This window comes from Pygocentrus nattereri, chromosome 19 (assembly GCF_015220715.1).
Source record: "Pygocentrus nattereri isolate fPygNat1 chromosome 19, fPygNat1.pri, whole genome shotgun sequence".
NCBI classification, from domain to species: Eukaryota; Metazoa; Chordata; class Actinopteri; order Characiformes; family Serrasalmidae; genus Pygocentrus; species Pygocentrus nattereri.
This window is the reverse complement of record NC_051229.1, coordinates 6,112,727-6,126,069: the sequence shown is the minus strand read 5'-3', so window position 1 is coordinate 6,126,069 and position 13,343 is coordinate 6,112,727. Positions and strand designations below refer to the sequence as shown.

Here is a 13,343-nt window from a genome sequence, read left to right as displayed (position 1 = left end):
AAACTTTGAAAAAGTCTGGTTCCATTGATTCACATTAAAAGTAAAGAAAGTTTTTTCCTTCTCCTGTAAAGTGACCATTTTGGAGATCTGATGTTTTGTTCCAACAACAGCAATATGCTGGCTTTGCTGGTGACCAGCTGTGTTGGTCTTTCCTGGTTGGAGAGAATCTGGTTAGAGTCCACCATTAGTTTGATGTGGTGCTAACAGTATTTTTTTCTCTAAAACAAATATAATTTTGCACTTGATTAAGTAACCTAAAGAACTTCATTAAAGATTGCCAATGGATATGGACAAGAGGTGTCCGAATACTTTTGGGGTCACTGTAGTTTGATAGACAGATCGTTTGGGGCCCCCCCCTCTTTACACTGGTAGAGATAATGAATGCGACACAACTCAACTGGCTTATTACTGACCCTCGTATTACAAATAGAACACACAGGACCTTCTCACCTCTAATATGACCCCTGGCCTTAGGGGTGTAATCCTGTTGGAGTCAGCAGTGAGGGGAGATTACCTTCATATCACAGACAGTGTAATCGTTATCTCATTGAGATTATAATCCATCCTACCCAGCTCACTGCACCAGTCTGCACCAACACCAACAAAACGTGTGTGTTGTTTATGAACACTTAAACAGTGCATGTAAGTGCATCTCGATTGCTGTATCACATGCTATTGTCATTAACTGATAAATCTACAGATGACTGCTTCTTATGTATACAGGCCACTTTAATAAACCCCCCCCCCCACTCTTGTAGCTAAATAATGCGCCACCACCTAAGTAATATCTGGACAACAGCAGTCCTATGTGCAGAAACTGACCAATGGTGAAACGAGTAGAGAGGGCTGATAAATTGTGTAGCAGCAGATGGACTTCCATTGTACATGGAGGACCTATAAGGTAGGGGTTTCTAATAAAGTGGCCAGTATCTGTATGGACAGTTATGTCACCAATAGTATAAATGTATGTATTGGACGGCCACCCAAACAGGTTATACAGGAATTTGTTAAGTCTAAGTTATAACCTGTTGTTGAACAAGCCTACCAAAAAACTCACTCTGATAATCGAAATATTGATGTGTGCAACTATATACCACAAATGTTTCAATATTATGATTTTTGTGGACCAGAAATCACAAATTACGCCAGTGGAAGCCAACTAGTAAAGCAACCACTAGAACAGTGGTGTAAAACTTCTTGAAGGCACTTGGTCTTCATTATGATTTAATACATTTTTACTAAAGTCATTTTTGTCAAATTTCATTGTATTATTATACCTCAGTGGCAAACTGTTACTATCAAATCTAGGCCTTCGGTTTGGGGCATATTTGTCAAAGAAAATCACCTCTGTGAGAATGGTAACCTCTGCTAGTGCTTCTATGGGGTTCTAATAGCATGTAAGCTAAAGAAGACTCAAAGGAACATTTCTGGGCTGGTCTAGACTAGGGTTGGGGTGATGGATGATGCCATCGTCCATTGTCGATGGCTGAGATCATCTGCTCCACCATTGAGAGTGTGCTGACATACTGCATGTCAACGTGGTACAGCAGCTGCTCAGTGGCAGAGAGGAGAGCACTGCAGGGGGTCATAAACACAGCCCAGAAGATCATCGGCTGCCCAAAGCCCTGCCTGGAGGACCTGTTCAGCTCCCGCTGCCTCAGCAGGGCAGCCAACATCCTGAAGGACACATTTCACCCGGGACATCATCTGTTTGACCTGCTGCCCTCTGGTAAAAGCTTTAGGTCCATCCCATCCCAGACAAACAGAGTTAAAAACAGCTTTTACCCCAGAGCCGTACGGGAACTGAACACTTCCAGACCCACACACTGAGAAGGACTTTCTATAGAACACTGGGCTCAGTAGAACCGACTGAACACCACTACTGCTCTTTACTGGCACTGATTTGATTTCATAGGACACTTTACACTGTTCCACAGTTCCACTGTTCCACTGTTCCACTGTTCCACTCCACCTCTGTTCTATTTATTATTCATTTGTTCTCGAGAGTGCAATCTATAATCTGTACTCTTTCTGTGCAATAATTCTTAGATGTGCAATATTATATAACGCTATAAATTGTCCAAGGAATGTGCAACAACAACGGCTACCTCTCCTGTCTATTGTCTATTGACTGTTTTAGAATATATAGTTTTATAGTCCTTTTTCTTTATATTTAAGATTTTTGATACTTTTTTCCTTAAATCTGCACTTTATATATTTTAGCCTTATGTTTAAATAGTTTTGTATGTAGGAAGTGCCGTTGGATTGCTGCTCAATTTTGTTGTATAATGTGAAATGACAATAAACGCATCTTATCTTATCTTATCTTATCTTATCTTATCTTATCTTATCTTATCTTATGATGTTGAGCCAGCATTGACAAGCTAGCGGGGTTAGCTTGGTGCTATTTGGAATTTTTATCAGCTCTAGTTGAAATACATACATTTTTAGCTCGTAACAGGCATGTAAGTGACTTTCTTTTCTTTTTATGTCTCAGTTTTCAACTAATGATTTATTTATATTTATTTAAAGGCTTAAACTTGACCTGTCTTTTATTATTGTAGCATTAGCCTGTTACCTAGATAGCTTTCAACCTGTCCAGCCTGCATGTGAGGGCAGAATACAGCGAATAAAGAGAATATAATGTGTTAATATGAGTCTGTTAGGAGCAAACAGTGATATTCAACTGGCAGTTTATCATCTTTTTTACATTTAACAGTCACAGATTTCAATGCTAACAACTGGCTTTTTCTAGGAGTCATTATGAAGCCACAGTCTCTTGCCTGCTGAAGCTCTGCACTATTTATGCTTATAGTATTGCTGCTCTTGCTGTAATTTCGTCTTGGCTGTACCGAGAGTGCCCCAGAGACAAATGGCGCTTCTGTTCTCCAACGGAAAATTTCAGCCATAATCATGAAACACATTGGTCATGCGAAAAATAAGGTGAATATAGAGGAAAGGTTAGAAAAGATCTGGTGAGTAAGGGAGGACGGGCTGTAATGGGCTCAAATGTGAACTCTAGACTACACGTTTGGAGATTTGAAGCTTTTAAAAAATATTTTAAGTTTTATTTGAAGCTCGTAACAGACATTAATGATTTACCTTGTATCCGTTTTACTATGACTTTTTTCAGCTGCTGTTGTTTTCCGTTTCTAACAACTGACTGACACCTGGTTAGACTGCTAGCATTCACATTCAGTGGCGTAGCTAGAACTTCCAGAAGGCCTAGAGTGGCGTTTATACTTATTCTGTAAACAAGATTGGTTGGTTTTGCTGTCAGTTCCTAGCTTAATTCATTTGGGGGCAAATCACTTTAGGCTTTCAGTTCAGCTCCTGAAGTCCTAACCAAAGGGAGAGCTCTCTTGATATGCAGATACTGCAAAGAAAAAAAGTCTGATTGGATAATTTTCTGTCCACCATTTCAAGAACTTAACCCCTTAGTTTGCAACTAAACAAGGTCAAAAACGGTAAAGTGGTTAAGCCTAGTTAATTATTAATTACTTGTTCACCAACAGTTGAAGTGCTAATGTTAACAATGACATGCTATGTCAAAGATGCTTTGCATCTAGACAAAGCCAACAGAATTTACATAATCAATGAAAGACAAAAAATATAACAAATATTATAAAGAATTACACGTTACTCTCAGTTACTCTTAAAAAAATCTCTGAGATTTGGTCCATCAAAGGCAGTTTTATTGAACCTGAGGAAACCCTGCTTACAAAAAAGTGGTCTCACATCTCTTAAAAAAAAAAAACATGATACAAAGTAATCACAGCAATCAAATTACATGATATTCTACATCAGTACAAGATTCTGTGAATTTGTGAATTATTTTCACATTTATTGTCAACCCAATATTAAAAAAACAAGATAAAAAGTAGAAAAAAACCAATGGGTTAACTCCTTAAACTCCACACTGCAATTCCTCACCCAAAACTACATATTTTGCAAAGTAGTTTCATGGTAGTTACTGTAGTTACCGGATAATGAGCCCCAACATTAATGACTAAATGATGAGTCTGCGGTTTAAAGGGTTGAAACAAACAACAGAGTAACGACAATAAAGGAAGTCTGGGTGAAAACTGGGAGTTTAAACGTAGGCTCTGGCCGTCTCTGTGTCGGACACGGGTTTGTGGATCTTCTGGCCTTGGCTGGCCGTGTAATATGCTCTGTTAAAACAGAACAAAAAGGGTTAGATACAGCTGGACCGATATGAACATTTGGTCACCAATACCGATATTACGGAACTAAAAATTTCAATAATCAATAATGTCAACCAATAGAATCAAAAATAACTTAGACTTCAGTAGTTGTAGTTTTCCTGACTGACATGATGGTCAGTTCTTATTTGCAAGATGTTGTAAACTCAAATAAAGAGTAGAAACTCTAAATATATATATATTGTAGTGTCAAGAGTGGAGGAATCGTATAATATGTATGATTGATTAAAATTCTTGAAAAAATGTATTACTGAAGTATTTTAGTAATAAAACAAGGTGTAATGTCATAAAATACATTTTAAAAGCTCAGTTTGAAACCTACATACCTTCTTTTTGACCCTCTGCCCATTACAAATATGGCTCTTTCATACCTTTAAAGCATTATGTTAGCTTTCATTCGATGTCCAACTTAGGACGATATATGGTCCTCGTCTCTAATGCCACGATAATGGACGATTGTTTAAATCACACATTTTACAAAACAAGGCTCAGCCAGTGCCTACAATCAGAATTGGCCACTATATCATTTTTTGATTTGGCTGATCTGTGCTGCAGTTTTATGGGGTAACTAGAGTGAGGCAGGTGCTGTACTTGAAAGCTGCTGCTAAAGCAAAATATCACAGCATAACTACACACGACTCATTGTTACAAACAGCCAGTCGCCTCTTCCCTTCCACTCAGCTCTTTATTTGATTCATCTTATTTACATTTAAGAATTAAAATTTCAGAATTTCAGGCCATCGAATTGCTCAACTCCTTCTAACAATACACAAAATACTGGCCTACTGCTGAACTCCTGAGCACACACACAGACTCTCTAACACTTCTATTAGAACTCGGTCTTCTGTAGAAAAAATGCAGCTATTTTTTTCTGTGTAATATTTACAATGTTTTCATCATGTGAGCACTTTATCATTATTCACCAAGTTTACATTTTCCACTGTGCAGTAATACTATCACTGAGAACAATGTGCAATATTTTTTATACACCATGCAATATCTCTTTATGTGTATATATATATATTTGATGCCTGCAACACGTTCCAAAGAAGTTGGGACGGGGCAACAAAAGACTGGGAAAGTTGAGGAATGCTCAAAAAACACCTGTTTGGAACATTCCACAGGTAACAACTGCGTGAGCAAATAGTCCAACAGTTTATGAACAACATTTCTCAACGTGCAATTGCAAGGAATTTAGGGATTTCATCATCTACAGTCCATAATATCATCAAAAGATTCAGAGAATCTGGAGAAATCTCTGCAAGTAAGCGGCAAGGCAGAAAACCAACATTGAATGCCCGTGACCTTCGATCCCTCAGGCGGCACTGCATTAAAAACCCACATCATTCTGTAACGGATATTAGGAACACTCAGGAACACTTCAGAAAACCACCGTCAGTGAACTCAGTTCGTCGCTCCATCTACAAGTGCAAGTTAAAACTCTGCCATGCAAAGTGAAGCCACATATCAACAACACCCAGAAACGCCGCCGGCTTCTCTGGGCCCGAGCTCATCTGAGATGGACTGACGCAGAGTGGAAAAGTGTCCTGTGGTCTGACGCGTCCACATTTCAAACTGTTTTTGGAAATCATGGATGTTGTGTCTTCCGGGCCAAAGAGGAAAAGGACTGTCTGGATTGTTTTCAGCGCAAAGTTCAAAAGCCAGCATCTCTGATGGTGTGGGGGTGTGTTAGTGCCCATGGCAGGGGTAACTTGCACATCTGTGAAGACACCATTAATGCTGAAAGGTACATACAGGTTTTGGAGCAACATCTGCTGCCATCCAATCAACGTCTTTTTCAGGGACGTCCTGCTTATTTCAGCATGACAACGCCAAGCCACATTCTGCACGTGTTACAACAGTGTGGCTTCGTAGTAAAAGAGTGCGAGTACTAGACTGGCCTGCCTGCAGTCCAGACCGTCTCCCATTGAAAATGTGTGGCGCATTATGAAGCGCAAAATATGACAACAGAGACCCCGGACTGTTGAGCAACTGAAGCTGTACATCAAGCAAGAATGGGAAAGAATTCCACCTACAAAGCTTCAACAATCAGTGTCCTCAGTTCCCAAACGCTTATTGAGTGTTGTTAAAAGGAAAGGTGATGTAACACAGTGGTAAACACGCCCCTGTCCCAACTTCTTTGAAATGTGTTGCAGGCATCAAATTCAAAATGAGTGAATATTTGCAAAAAACTATAAAGTTTATGTGTTAGAACATTAAATATCTCGTCTTTGTAGTGTATTCAATTGAATATAGGTTGAAAAGGATTTGCAAATCATCGTATTCTGTTTTTATTTGTTTTACACCACGTCCCAACTTCATTGGACTTGGGGTTGTAGTATATCTATGTTCAGTTGCCTTTATGTTCTATTCTTGGGTATTTTACACATTTATATTGTGCCTTTGGCCACTGGAAAACTGCTAACTTGTTCTTTTAGTCCACTGATTGTAAACTTCATGTTACAAGAGCTAATAATATTTGTCTAAAAAGTCGGTCAGTTTGGCTGCAAAGAAATCAAAATTGGATGATGGATCATGATCAAGGCATTCCTAATACATATACAAACTACAGACACCACAAACCACTGGCACTATGCCATCTCTCTCTCTCTCTCTCTCTCTCTCTCTCTCTCTCTCTCTCTCTCTCTCACCCTTTTGATTGGTTTGCAGACACTTCTTTGCAGGCACAGCAGAGCAGACCTCCTCCAAGCAGAGACAAACAGGCTCCAGCCCAGCCCAGATACAGACCAGCACCCAGCTCAAACCTGCACTCAGAGGAGAGAGAGAGAGAGAGAGAGAGAGAGAGAGAGAGAAAGGGAGGGGGGCATTTTTCTTTCAGTGTCATTAACACTGTTAATACCAAACATACACTTAATTGCTCTGTCTTTACTTTCAATTCATGGCCATAAAAACTGAGAAAGGAAAAAGAAAAGATGGAGTGAAACAGGAAGAGAAGGAGAGAGAAAGAGGAAAGTGAGAAACAGTGATAGAGAAAAGAGAGAAAAAGTAAAGAGAGACAGATAGAGAGAGGAGAGATAGAGAGAAAGAAAGAGACAGACAAAAAGTCAAAAAGGGGGTGGGGGTGGGAAAAATAGAAAAAGGGGGTGGGGGTGGGAAGAGAGAGAGAGACAGAGAAAGTAGAGGGAAAAATAAAAGTAAAGAGACGAATAGAGAGAGAGAAAGACAGACAACAAGGCAGACAGGAAGACAGAGAAAGGAGAGAAAAAAGCAAAAAACGGGGGGGGGGGGGACAACAGAAAGAGAAAGAATGTGAGAGAGATAGAGAACGTAGAGGGAAAAAAGAGAGAGGCATGAGGGCAAAAGAAAGAGAGAAATAGGGAGAGAGAGACAAAAAAGTACGACAGACAGAGGGAGAGACAAAAAGAGTGTGTGAGAGAGAGAGACAAAAACAGCAAGACAGAGAGAGAGAAACAAAAAGAGTGAGAGACTCAAAAAGAGAAAGACAGAGAGAGAGAGAGAGAGAGAGAGAGAGAAAGAGTAAGACAGAGAGAGAGAGAGAGAGACAGAGAGAGAGAGGGAGAGAGAGAGAGAGAGAGAGAGAGAGAGAGAAAGAGAGAGAGAGAGAGCGAGAGAGACAAAAGAGCCTGAGAGAGAGACAAAAAAATGGGGGAGAGAGAGAGAGAGAAAAAGAGAGAGAGAGAGACAAAAAGAGCAAGAGAGAGAGACAAAATGAGTAAGACCGAGAGAGAGAGAGAGAGACCGAGAGAGAGAGGGAGAGAGAGAGAGAGAGAGAGAGAGAGAGAGAGAGAGAGAGAGAGAGAGAGAGAGAGAGAGAGCGAGAGAGAGAAAAGAGCAAGAGAGAGAGACAAAAAAAATTGGGGAGAGAGAGAGAGAGAGGAAAAGCATGAGAGAGAGAGACAAAAAGAGCAAGAGAGAGAGACAAAATGAGTAAGACCGAGAGAGAGAGAGACTGAGAGAGAGAGAGAGAGAGAGAGAGAGAGAGAGAGAGAGAGAGAGACAAAAAGAGTAAGACAGAGAGAGAGACGAAAAGCATGAGAGAGACAAAAAGAGTAAGACTGAGAGAGAGAGAGAGAGACCGAGAGAGAGAGGGAGAGAGAGAGAGAGAGAGAGAGAGAGAGAGAGAGAAAGAGAGAGAGAGAGAAAAAGAGAGAGAGAGAGAGAGCGAGAGAGACAAAAGAGCAAGAGAGAGAGACAAAAAAATGGGGGAGAGAGAGAATAAAAGCATGAGAGAGAGAGACAAAAAGAGCAAGAGAGAGAGACAAAATGAGTAAGACCGAGAGAGAGAGAGACAGAGAGAGAGAGAGAGAGAGAGAGAGAGAGAGAGAGAGACAGAGAGAGAGAGACAAAAAGAGCAAGAGAGAGAGAGAGAGACAGAGAGTAAAAGAACAAGAGAGAGACATTGAGAAAAAGAACAAGAGAGAGAGAGAGACAGAGAGAAAGAATGAGAGAGAGAGAGAGAGAGAGAGAGAGAAAGAACAAGAGAGAGAGAGAGAGTGTCATTACTCACTTTATTCCTCCATATAGCGGGTTGCTAAAGTCTTGCACTACTCGGGCAGCGTACCAGGAGACGGCCGTCATCGTGCAGAGAGCTGTGAAGGAAAACATCTTAGTCAGTAAAAGTTGGAATGGCTCTAGAAATTCAAGGGCAGGAAAAAAATCACTAATTTAGTTACAGTTTTCTCTCTAAATACACCTAATTTGGCACTAACAACAGTCCTTTCCTCTTTCTATGTTCCCCCCAAAGCTGAGCCTCAGCCAGCCAATCAGAAAGCTCCACTGATATTCTTGATTAAAAACATGAACGTAGATGTTTTGGTAATAATTATGCTGATGTAATATATTTTATTTATATGGAAATGAAGTGAGTTCAAAGCAGCACTTTATCCACTCTGGCACATGAGACAAACAGAGCTCACCTGCGAGGATGAAGAGAATGCCACCTGTTACAGTGATTTTGGCCTTGGTCTGGTCGTTGGTGCTGCCGAATTGAATGCACTTGAGTCCCAAGATGGACGTAATCATGGAGAGAAGGCCCAGGATGAGGGCCACGATCATCAGAGCTCGACACACCTGCACAAACACTGAAGAACAGAGGAGAACTCACATAAAAACCCACGGACAACTATGACCCGAAGCATTCTAATGCATCAGAAAGCAGCTGATATCAACAGGGATGGTCTCAGTGAGGCCTACAGCAGCTTCAATGGCTGTGACACTAAATTACTGAAGGTTTTGCTGTTGTTTTAGACATAAATCCGAGGACTTTTGTAATATTTAATATTATTTGGCACTAATATTAATTCATAGTTATAATAACATTAAAATATTACACAAGCGTACATTCATTCTTTGGATTTTGGGCGGGAAATACGGCCCTTATCTCTAAAAACATGGACCAAAGTCCAAAGAAAAACATGCATCTCCATTTTTTTGTGATTTTTACTTCTAAATCATTTGAACAAGTCAGCTGTCCTTCACGTTGTGTGAGAGTTTTGTGATGAACGAACCAACAGAAACGCTCCAAAATTTCTTTCCATCGACTTACATCGAAAGGGAGGGACGTTTTTGCCCTCTCCTGTGACCTTGCCATTCTGGACATACTTGACATTCTTTGGACAGTGATGTTATATTCACTGTCAGGTTTTTACATTTTTTGACATAATTCCAAAATACGAGACACCCTTTACATTGTCACCAAAGTTTGTGATGAACGGACCAATAGAAAGGGTCCAAAATTAGCTTGGAAAAAGTTATTTGCACGTTAACTTCCATTCTATATTGGGGACATTTTTTCCTTCCTTTATAAAGTTGCCATTTGGTTTAGGTTTATCCTTCAATCCATTTTTAACAACAAAAAAAATAATGATAACAAAAAGGCATCAGTCAATGTTTTTTTGTTATATTTTGTATATATATTGTATAATATTATGTAAATTTCCATTCAATCGCCAACTTTGAGGTCAAATTCATGAATAATGGATGTTTGATAAAGTAAAACACTTTGAAAAACAATAGTGAAAAAGGGCGGGATCGGATCGGACCGCACCGCCACATCCTGGTCGTGTTACTTCACCACATGAAATGGCTTCTTCTTCTTCCGGCTGCTCCCTTTAGGGGTCGCCACAGCGGATCATCTGCCTCCATCTTGCCCTATCCACTGCCTCCTCTACTTTCACACCAACCATCTCCATGTCCACCTTCACTACATCCATAAACCTTCTCTGAGGTCTACCTCTTCTCCTTCTACCCGGCAGCTCCATCTCCAACATTCTTTGCCCAATAAAAATTAATAAAAGTTCATCTACATTGTTAACGTTTCTAATTTCAGCGTCCTCCAAAATGTTTTCCCAGAGGAAATATGAAGTCACGTGTCAAATCTACTGGACAGTGCGAGACTACACTGGTGGGAGAACCCACTGACCCGGTTTTGGTGAGAGGAAAATGGTGCTCACCTGGCAAGGCCAGCAAGGATTCAAAGTCTCGGCACTCTGCGATTCCACTGCTATCTTCAGCACACGAGTGCCAGAGGTTCTCATACTGACGGTTGGAGATGATCACGCTGCCAGAGAAAGAAGACACCTTCCAGTAATCGTTGGCTAGAGAGGTGCCTGTAACCAACCAGGAGGCAACGCCCAACAAAAACCCGGTCACCTCCAACGCCATCGCCATTTTCTCACCAAAGATTCTCTCAAAGCACCAAGTTAGCAAGGAGCTGCTTTCTGAAGCTCAAACAGTTGGTAGATTCTGATCTCCTGGACGTGAAGCGCTGAAATGGAGCGATAGATGAGAAACAATATCCTCAGGGATCCTCCGTCTGCAACTGATCTCTGAGTATGAATGTCCCTTCAGTTAGACAGCAGGACTTTAGCCTTTGCAGAAGGTCATAAAACCTGCCACCACACCCAGGGCCCCCACTCTACCCTCGATAACGATGCTCCTGATTGCGGGCGTGGAGCTGGTGACGAGCGCTGCTCTCTACCATAATAAAACATAACCATGTTTGGCTATCTTAGTGATCTTAGTGACGTGTGAGGGTTTTGTGTACTTCGAGCTCCACTGGACATTACCATTCATTACAGATCAGTCAAGAATCCTCCATGATGAATGACCACACTCTTGAAATGAAGGTTCCTAAACGGTTCTTGGTTTGGTTCCTGTTCTAGGAACAACTTTTTTTTGATGGGTACAGAATCTTTACATTATGCAGAGGTTCTTTTCCACTCAAGGGTCCTCCTCTGAAAGGCTCGTCATTGTTGTTTTTAAGAGTAATCCAAAATTAAGAGCACAACAGATCCAGAGCACAGCTGTGATCGCTTCCACGCTATTTCAGAGAAAGCCTTACATAATGTAGCTGCATATATACACCCATCTTGATATAAGCTGATCCACTAGGTCAGGGGTGTTTTGCCATGACCTGAGTGGGCCACTTTTTATTTGTTTATTCAAAATATGCCCAAACTGCAACAGCAAAATTGGGGTTGAATACTTATTTAAAAATAGTTCAAAATAAAAATAAATTAAAATTTAGATAGTTTTTTTCAAAATTGCCTATTTTCTTGAAATGGACACTCTGGGCAAGTGTGCTTACTGCCCCCTAGTGTGTGTGTCTGTTCACTAGTGTGTATGTGGTGTTTCACTTCACAGATGGGTTAAATGCAGAAGTGGGATTAATAAAGCATAACTTAATGATCTCTGGCTTTTCCAGAGATTGTTCAGTTGCTTTTCACAGCACTTTATATGTATCTAGACATTGTATAATTCTAGTATTAAACTCTAAACTCTAAACTAAGTAACTGATACCATTGACATATTTATAAAAGGCCACTACAACACACTTGCTAATACTAACACACTGCTGTGAAGCTCTGATAAGGATTTATGGCTGATATTACTCATCATGTGTACTAAGGCTTGCCTAATCGTATGCTTCATGCATACTGACACATGGCTCAAAGTGTCAGTGTTGGTTTCAATGTACCAAATATTGCAATGTCCTGTCTTTGTATTCCAATATAAACAGAATTTGTTGCAATATATTTTGAATGTAATACATGTTTGTGTTGCTTTATATGAGAATCTCAACAATTGCTTCCATATTTCTGGTTTTACTGCTTTTATTATGCCATGTTTATTCGCTTCCTCAGTTCATGAGCAGCGGCACTTGATTTTGTAAACTGCTACATTCATTTAGACAGGGCGATGGTAGCAGGGGTTCTGCTTTGGGTTTGTGGTCGAGAGTGTTTAGATCACTCATGTGACACAGCCGACAATGCTTTGACCTAAACGTGAGGTGTCCTTGAGCGAGGCACCTAACCCCCAGTTGCTCCCCAGGCGCCGTGGATAGGGCTGCCCACCGTTCTGGGCAAGTGTGCTTACTGCCCCCTAGTGTGTGTGTCTATTCACTAGTGTGTATGTGGTGTTTCACTTCACAGATGGGCTAAATGCAGAGGTGGAATTTCCCTGTTTGCGGGATTAATAAAGTATAACTTAACATCCAAAATGCAGCATATTGCTGTTGTCGGAACAAAACTTTGTTTCTCCATTTTTGTAATTTTTTTACATAATTTGAAATTGTCTGTTGGCTTTTGTAAATTTAATGATGAACGGACCAAAAGAAATGACTTTACTGTAGGGAACCGTTCATAAGGCTTCATGACACCCACATAAGTTTGTTGTGACAATTGACACAGACCTACATAAATGTTTATTAATGCATATTCCAATAGATGTCATCTGTCATAAAAGCTGCTTTAGCTAACTTTGATCAAAATTGGCAAATATAACCTTTATAGCAAATAGAATGGCATTAATAAACATTTATGCAGGGTTATATCTGTTGTCATGACAAGCTTATGTAGGTGTCATGTAGCCTTATGAACCGTACCTTACAGTAAAGTGTTACCTAGAATTCATAATTAGTCACAGCATAAAAAATATCTGGATATTTTTGACTGACATGAAGAAAAGTGTAATGTCTATGATTAATTTCTAAGATGATTAGAGTCTAGAAATATTTAATAAACTCTTTGATAAATCTCTCAGTGTAATCAAAACATCAGCAGGCTGATCCAGTGAGTCACTGAGGTTCAGCGCTGCGGTTTCAGGTCTGGGAATCTTAATGATTTCACTGTTTCGGTT

At 40.2% G+C, this 13,343-nt stretch overlaps 1 protein-coding gene across 1 annotated transcript; it reads right to left on the bottom strand.

Annotated features, from left to right (window-relative positions):
* Nucleotides 1–3,677: 3,677 nt before the first annotated feature.
* cldn15la (claudin 15-like a) lies at nucleotides 3,678–11,051 on the bottom strand. The gene is made up of 5 exons (XM_037530864.1): nucleotides 10,658–11,051; nucleotides 9,122–9,286; nucleotides 8,713–8,794; nucleotides 6,875–6,988; nucleotides 3,678–4,172 (listed from the first exon to the last, which is right to left on the bottom strand). Exons 1-5 carry the CDS (start codon nucleotides 10,872–10,874, stop codon nucleotides 4,094–4,096), a joined length of 657 nt encoding a protein of 218 aa, XP_037386761.1. The 5' UTR covers nucleotides 10,875–11,051; the 3' UTR covers nucleotides 3,678–4,093.
* Between the last annotated feature and the right edge of the window lie 2,292 nt (nucleotides 11,052–13,343).

Excerpts from the sequence above, each read along its gene's own strand:
- cldn15la (XM_037530864.1), bottom strand. The coding sequence starts at position 10,874 with ATGGCGATGGCGTTGGAGGTGACCGGGTTTTTGTTGGGCGTTGCCTCC. Across the intron at positions 9,287-10,657 it reads ATCCTTGCTGGCCTTGCCAG|TGTTTGTGCAGGTGTGTCGA; the intron begins GTGAGCACCATT and ends TCTGTTCTTCAG. Across the intron at positions 4,173-6,874 it reads TCTGCAAACCAATCAAAAGG|AGCATATTACACGGCCAGCC; the intron begins GTGAGAGAGAGA and ends CTGTTTTAACAG.